This window comes from Esox lucius, chromosome 20 (assembly GCF_011004845.1).
Source record: "Esox lucius isolate fEsoLuc1 chromosome 20, fEsoLuc1.pri, whole genome shotgun sequence".
NCBI classification, from domain to species: Eukaryota; Metazoa; Chordata; class Actinopteri; order Esociformes; family Esocidae; genus Esox; species Esox lucius.
Window position 1 is genome coordinate 26,609,976 of NC_047588.1, and position 8,540 is coordinate 26,618,515.

General features: G+C 39.8%; 1 protein-coding gene across 1 annotated transcript; it reads left to right on the forward strand.

The window, feature by feature from the left end:
• The first annotated feature begins 782 nt into the window (after positions 1-782).
• cdc42l (cell division cycle 42, like) lies at positions 783-8,531 on the forward strand. Its single transcript, XM_010903568.5, has 7 exons — positions 783-874; positions 1,987-2,128; positions 3,412-3,516; positions 5,788-5,860; positions 6,645-6,754; positions 7,052-7,249; positions 7,393-8,531. Exons 3-7 carry the CDS (start codon positions 3,412-3,414, stop codon positions 7,480-7,482), a joined length of 576 nt encoding a protein of 191 aa, XP_010901870.1. The 5' UTR covers positions 783-874; positions 1,987-2,128; the 3' UTR covers positions 7,483-8,531.
• The last annotated feature ends 9 nt before the right edge of the window (positions 8,532-8,540 follow it).

Consider the following 8,540-nt stretch of genomic DNA (forward strand, 5'->3'; position numbering starts at 1 on the left):
GATAGTGTGTGGTGCTCATTGATAGCATGTATTATTCAGAAAGCGGAGGTCGCCTCCCGGTAACAACGCTACTACAATCGTGCATCTATAGTAGCGTTTAAGGTTATAAAGAAAAGGATCATGGCATACACAAAATTGAACCGTGCGAGTCTGCAACTTGTTACACAGCTTGAAAAAGCACATGATCAAACAAAGCTTTGGACGTCACTGATCACGTGTTTTGCTAATTTGAAGTTACACTTTTAAATCTTATGTTTGAAATCTATGTTTAGAATAATCAAATTAGTCTTGCTTAAACTCATTATTTAAAAGATTGCTGGTTTTCTAACAAAATAATTTAAAAAGTACACAGAGTGATTCGATCATGTGCCTCTACAAGAAAGACAAATCCACCTCCGTACATCCTGCACTATATTTAGTGAAATGTCACTAAACAATTCTAATAGTTCTATAAGTAGTGTTCAGACCAACAAAGTTAAATCCATCCTCCTAATCTGCGAAAACCGCACTTTTTTAAATAAGCAGTTCTGACACCTGTCAGATGGTTGTGTGACCTCTGAATCTCCGAACGCGACCAGTCACGTGGTATGTTTTTTAGAAAGAAAATCCGTAGGGCATTGAACACTGAAGTGCGTCAGAGCGCCCGTTTTTCTTATACCCTCACTCTTTTAAATATGTTTCTGTAAACCAATATAACTTATTATTTAGTGTGTATAAAACGTGTTTATTTATTTATATAATTAATATTTTGAAGAGGAAAAAAGGTAGACTACTACCACATAGTCTGTTTCTGTAAAAACAAAATGAGTTACAGGACTACGAGGACTGCTCTACAATTCGTGCTTTTGAAGATCAAAATGCTGATGAATCCATGGTCAGTGTTTGGATTTCAGATGTGTATGCATCCTGTCTCATTTTACGTGATTTTACTCGAGCCCTTTCCACCCATTGGATTAAGCGAAATGTATTATGTTAAACTATGCGTTGTTGATATGTTTACTAGTCATTGTCATAATGTACATTATATTGAATACTGCTAACTAAAGGGTCGGTAGGTGACAGTACGGTAACGGAAAATAATTAATGGAAACAATGTCTCCCTAAAAACACGGCATTTCCCCCGAGGGTTGGGCTTTTTGTGGTAGGTCACCATGCATTATCCCTTATCCATGCGTGCCACAGCACCGGGGTATTATAAAGCAGGATGGCGCCAACAGGAGAATTACTTTCGTAATACATATAATTCAAAATACATGTTTTTGACCTTTTACATAATTTAAAGATAATTGTTGAGAGTGCTGTCTCATGCTAAAACATTTTCTACTATAGCTGAGAAACCTAACTGTTTCTGTCAGGCTTTTGATATTGAAACTTTGAGTTCAGAAATATTAAGAACCAATTACTTAACTTGAACTCTTTATTATTCTGGTTAAGTACAGTAAAGACTAATTGGCTGAAATTATGTTGCAGTAAATGTGAGCGCAACTCTAGCAAATACAACATGCACACTTAGTTATTCTGTATTCAGACATACATTATTTGAATGTTACATATATTAAATACGATTTTTTTTTATTATTATATATATATTTTTAAATAACAGACCAATACAAATTCTTAAAACCTATGTTTCCCATCTTAATTATTACTAGGAGAGAAAAGGCAGGGGAAATGTATTCTTTGTTGCACAAAGTGTATAGTGAACAGTTGCCGTTGTATAGATAATGATGGTAGTTTATGAAAACCTGATAACAAAGTGGTCCCAATTTTATGGGTTTATGTGCGCAGGGTTGGATGCATGTAGGGAGAGCATTGGATGTCTTGCTTAGGCTGTGCGATTACGTTAATTATATTACAAAAATCCTTCATTATTTAAGTCAAATGTGATTGACAATAACGGTAGCAGGTTATGTAGGCTACCTGTAAATGCAGGGATTGGTTAGATTATAACGGCACTAACCAAGTTATCGCATTTAATTATTGCAGCCAGCACAAGCCTTGCCTACTAAAGTGCAAGAGGGGCGAAATGCCGTGTGTTTAGAGAGACCCGAAAAAAAGCCTCGCAGTTGCGTAGAAGTGGTCCAGCCAAACCCGGATGTAACCAACGCCTAATTGCCGGAGAAAAACGGTGAGTACTTTTCTGAAAAGGCGAAAAATTATTTTGCTATAGTGAATAAATGTGTGGACAACTATAGCTTGTAAAGCTTCGTCCATTGTTATTTGGGAGTGCCTGCTATGAGTAAGAAACGTCGGAGTGTCCAACTGTTGTTGTGGTTAACATCTATCAAAATACTTTTAGAAAAGTAACGAAATCTTTGGTTAGCAGTCACTTGCTAATGGCTAGCTAAGAAGCAATTTTTGCGATCCCCAACAGTCAAGTTTGTTCTCATAACTTTTCTCTAAGGTTTTGACGTAAAAAATAACATACGCATCCATAATACTTACAATTAGAGTAAAACGTTGTTCTGATTATTATTACACGTATCTATATATTTAGTGTGTTTATTCTCATTGAATGGCCGATAGTGGCTAACTATTCAACGTTGGGTGAGAAAGTAGCTAGTAGTATTGCTCGCTTTTTCCTGACACTGTACAACAAATTGCGTTTTTTTAACTTGGTACATGAGTTTATAGTATAGGAGAGACGTTTTATCAGAGGTTCTCTTCTGGCTCATGATCCTGAATTTAAATAAACCATTCGCCTACTCATTTAACATTTAAAAATACGTTTAATACTTAGAAAAATATGAAGTTGGACAGTGACTGCCTTTGCGGTTTTATAAGGAGAGGTGATCACCGGATAAAAAAAACGCGTATTTTGACATTGTTAGTAAGCTGGCTAATATTACATTCAATTGGAAGATTCTGAGCTAGAGTGGAAAATCATAAAAATCCCCTCCTATAAGCACAGATACTGAGGCAGGTTTATTTAGCTTTCATTTTTAGATTGATTGGGGCTCATTGCATGCTTGCTGTTGCGTTTTTTGTCACTTGTCTTGCTTGTTACTTAAGTTAGCTTATCAGGAGCTGTTTGTCATAAGAGAAGCCACTTACTTTCACATTTAAGCATAGCAAGACCACCCATTCCTATGTGCTAATCAACGTACTGAAGCATCAATATGAAATTAGAAGCATAACTAAATCGCTGCAGAATAATTGATGTAAAACATTTTTCTTCTCTTATGTCGCCCCCATAAAGGATCAATTTGTGACAGTTAATAACAGTGATCATATGCCCTTGGTTTGAGCATTATCATGCATTAAACATCACCTGTCTGTCATTAGAGTCTGTCTGGTTCTTACGTTTGTTTTTGATTTCCCAATTCATGTCACATTGTAGAGTCACAAGCGAGGTCTTGTATGTTCTTGACTGCCGTGTCCCACTAAAGCTTACTCTTGCTCCCCCTATAGATGCAGACTATAAAGTGTGTGGTGGTGGGGGACGGGGCTGTAGGGAAGACATGTCTACTCATCTCCTACACAACCAACAAATTCCCCTCAGAATACGTGCCTACGGTAAGAGGTCGGAACGTGACTGTGTAGGTAGGGTAAGATGGATCACATCCTGGAGGTGGTCACCTCCAGGGATTTGAGATGGAGGAAAGGAGGACGGCTTGGAACATCATTACCTGCCACCCAGTTAGGCTGGTGTGTGGTATACAGTTAGTGTGCTTAGCCTTTAAATTGTCTGTCAAATAGTTTTTACTTGGCATTATGGACTTAACAAAACATGTATAGCCATTTTATACCCAACTGTTTGATGAGAAAAGGCACCCCTATCAGGGCTCCAGACTAACATTTTGCACTGGTGCCACTCAGTTTTTGGGTTGGTGTCACCCGGTCCTGGATTTGGTTGGGCCTCAAAACAATTCTTAGACATAAATTCGACCAAAACCTATATCTGACACATTTGCCCTTGAAGATTTATTCAGTAGTTGTTCTACATTGCTGTAATACAGGGCTCAACTGTAAAAGAATGGTTGGTCTCAGCTTGAGTTCCTTGTATGAATAAAGGTTCAATAAAGAGAACCAAGGACTGTTACTGACATTTTTTAAATTTGTAGTGTGCTTTAAATTAGGGACATTTTATAACTCTTGAGGCGTACAAAAACATTTTCTTAACACATTTGAAACGAGATGTAGCTGCGATTAGATTGGCATGTTGTACTTAAAATCTGCGAGGGCTATGAGCACTGCAAAATATTTCTAAATAGAACACATCACTAATACGGTCATGGACTGGTTTCCTACAGCTTTTGTTTGGGGAGCGATGTCTGTGTGCATGTAGTGGGACGAGACAACTTAATCTACTGAATATTTTGTTTCATTGTCCCCTGTGATGCCAGTAAACCAAGTGCATATTGTCTTTAGTGTTCTGTGGGTTGAGAGGGAGCCTGATTTCTTGTACAATAATATTTGATTGTTTTTATATCGCATCTCTTCTTTAGCAGTTTTATAGGCTGTGTTGAATTTCACTTTGATCTTGGCTTTCTTGCTTGGTTTGCTGTATCGTTCTGCATTTTCTGCATAGGGCTGTAGGTTTCGCGTAGACATTGTGATTTTTACGTGCAATATCCGAATCACCAATGTTCACAATTTTCAGCAAGAAATAAGTGGGAATGCTGTTGTCTTTTTCCTTTTTTTCTTTTTTGCTGGTGGACCATCAAAACTGTGGTATGCCAGTTGTGGTCAGGGCTTATTGTTAAAATGTTGTTAGTGCCTTTTCTTAGTCTTTTTATAGTGTCCTTCAATTGCTTGACTAATTGCAATGGGGATAGACAGAGGGACCGGACACTGGTTAAGTGTTCATGGCCCAGGAGGGCAGTTTGTTGACAAAAAAAAGTGAGGAGCAAGGAGGTGAGGGCGAAATCAAAAGCTAATAACAAACCCCTTTCATGGGGAGGTGGTGTCGACTCTGGTGTGGCGTCTGCACCCTGCATCTCCTTGCTGTCTTCCTCCACTTCCATTGTACAGCACTGCCTGTTGGATATTCAACCAAGTCGGCCCCAAAGTGCTCCTCTAGAGCCCTTACATGTCGTCCTTGATGAGGTCCTAACAGTAGGCAGCTATACAGGGACAGGGCTGGACCTGCTGGCTGGCCCCGGAACATTCCGGATGCTGGTGATGTAGCGAGTGTGGGCACGTTCGCACCACCGTATGCAACAACGCACAAACGTGACAGCCACAGACTGCGCAACACAGGCCACCCGGGAAGTGGATGGATGCCTGTATATGCTAGCATGTATATGCTGTGATTTCTGTGATTTTTTTATTTTACATATGAGGTTATCTACGCTGTTTGCTAGGTCATTGCACTGTAGTCACAGTAACTCCCTTGTTGGGAGGTGGGATGAGGGAGGGACGCACACGCTGCTACACATGACTCGGAAAAAAAACACCAGGTGGACAGTTTGGTATCAGGACAAGAATGATTTGCATTAACAGTTGACCAAATCGTGACTGTATTGGTCTGGTTTCACGATTTGCAGAAGGAGAGTTGCCGTTTGTACTGACTGATTTGGAAGCCCTGGGCTTTGTTTGAATGCCGCAACCTGAATTCAAACACCTGGACGCCACTAGGCAGTTGCATTGCAAGGCACTGATTTACTGTAGACCACCATGTCATTGTAAACCTTGGCTGTTAATTGTGTATTCTGGACTTTTATCTATTCAGTTTGCATAAAAACATTGTTGTGTAGTAATTATAAAAAGGTTAACTAATGAATCTCCGACAACCCCTAGTAACCAGTTCACCTGTTTTCTTCCCTCCTTGTTTTATGGATGCAGGTGTTCGATAATTATGCCGTAACGGTGATGATTGGTGGAGAACCCTACACACTGGGACTTTTTGATACAGCAGGTGATTTGACTTTGTCCATTCGTTACATTTTTTGGGGTTTTTCAATACCTACAATGTATTTGGATAGTATTTAGACACCTTCACTTTCCATATTTTGTAACATTGCAGCCTTTTTTAAAAAGTGATTTAATAGTTATACACAATACCATGTAATGAACAAGCAAAACCAGGCTTTTAGGATATTTTGCAAATGTATTAAAATAATAAACAGATATCACATTTAAGTATTAAGACCCTTTGCTCTGACTCTCAAATTGGGCTCCAATGCGTGCTGTTTCCAATGATCATCATTAAGATGCTTCTACAACTTGATTGGAGTCCAACTATAATTAGTTCAATTGATTAGTTATTAGGCATGCCTCTGAGGTTGAAGGAACCAAGCTGTAAAGTTGTCGCTAGCCAGAGAAGAAGAATCCAAGCTGTAATCACAATCAAAGGTGCTTTTACAAAATACTGTGTGAAGGTGTCTGAATACTTATCTAAATTTCAGTTTTCTGTTAAAGGCAGGTTTAGAAATCTTAATACTCCTAAACCTGTCTTTACTTGTTTATTATGAGATACTGTGTGTAGATTGATGAGGAAGAAATGGACTTAATCCATTTTGAATGAGGTCGTAACAGTAACAAATGTGGACAAGGTGAAGGGGTCTGAATACTTCCTGTTGACTACAACGTAGTTCTAGTCTGTCTTGTTCTTTTCTAAGAACAAGTAATGTCTTGTAAATGGTGATCAACCAGTTGGTTGCATTGTGTCACTATTCTCTACCTCTGATTGGTCATCACAGGTCAGGAGGACTACGATAGGCTGCGGCCTCTCAGCTACCCACAGACGGATGTCTTCCTTGTATGTTTTTCCTGCGTCTCCCCCTCTTCCTTTGAAAACGTCAGGGAGAAGGTCAGTGTTGGTACAAACGGTCACACTCTTGATTTCCCTTTATTATTACCAATAGCCTTAAAGATTATGGGTCTGAACTCTTTTATTAGCTACTTCAACTTCAGTTCTATGTCCAAAGAAAGATCCTCCAAAGCCCTTTGGAAGGCTGTGTGAAAGCATCCTGATATTACTAAACCCTACATTATGTCCATTAATTCATAGAAGGGTTATGGGCAAGGCCAGGGGTGGATTTCAAAGTGAGTATATTTACTGATTCTGTACGTTCTTTGACCATTAATTATATTTTGATCCGTCTAGTGGGTGCCAGAGATTTCCCACCACTGTCCTCGTACACCCTTCCTGCTGGTGGGAACCCAGGTGGATCTGAGGGACGACAGCAACACCGTGGAGAAGCTGGCAAAGAACAAACAGCGCCCCCTGTCCCCTGAGAGCGGAGACAAGCTGGCTCGGGACCTCCGGGCTGTCAAATATGTGGAGTGCTCTGCCCTCACACAAGTAAGTGACCGTGGATTATGACTGTGTTCAGGGATGAACTATTCACAGACTTATGGAGGGAATAGCAGTGTTAAGCTTCTTAAATAGGCTGGGGTTGATAAACCAAGAATTGTCAATTTGTATTCTCTGTCCCTGTCTCTTAGAGGGGGCTGAAGAACGTGTTTGACGAGGCCATTCTGGCAGCCTTGGAACCTCCCGAGACTAAACCCAAGAAGCGCTGCGTCCTGCTATAAAGGGAGAAGGAGAAGAGTGAGGGATGGATGGAGGTAGAGCGCTGGGTTAAGAATGGGTGGGGTGGTAACAAATAAGACAGACCGATCAATGGCCAGCTTGAAAAAGAGTGGGGGGACAAAGTGAGAAATTAGGAGATTTAATGGCATCAAGACTGATACATTCTCATACACTGTGCCTTTTGAATATCTATTGAAAAAGGAGAAGGGAACAAAAGCGAGTTGTTTTTTTAAAGTAGAGAATACAAGAGAATCAACAGGACTTTCATCTCCAGATTAACTTCAGACATCTGCAGTGTTTCCCCTGACATTACTTAGTTGGGGCTGCTCCCCCTCCCCCTGCCAAGCTGGCACCCCCAGTTTAATAGAAATGGCTGCACTGGGTTGTTTCTTTACATTGATGGTTAGCAGCCTTCATGTTTCCTTGAGGGGCCTTTGTGTCCAGCTTAAATAAAATGTGTCTAGATGAAATACTCCATTTACATTATTTACTTTTGTTGTTCCTTTGAAGTAGGAGGGAGAGAAGAAACGATTTATTTCCACTCCAGACCAGATTAGCAAGCTAGAATATTTCTTTTTACTTTTGGGAACACCAAGTGCTTTTTCACCTCAGTTTCTACTGCCTACTGCAGGTGATACCGAGAACTGAATTCAGATTATTTCTGTCTACTTTCTTTTTTTAAATGGACTGCTTGCGGCTCCAACTTTTCCCAGACCTTTCTTTCTCTGGACTAAAGATCCCGAAGCTTATGTGCATGTGCAGATTCTCAATGCATAGTTTCTGCTCTGTTAGAAGAGAACAGGCGATTGGTGCAAAAACAAGGTAGGCTATACTACAGTTTAACACCATCTGCTGTAATACTTGAATCACTTTACATCATTCAAAACCACACTGTAGCTCAAGATGATCAAAGTCCATAAGCCAAAGAGACTGAATTAATATCAATAGTTTGCAGATGCTGAATGGACATTTCCTCAAAATACTTGAATATAGATTCACTATTGACAGTGAGAAATGTGAAGGCAAGGAGGCTGTGCAAAGTAAAAGGAAATGCAAGTGA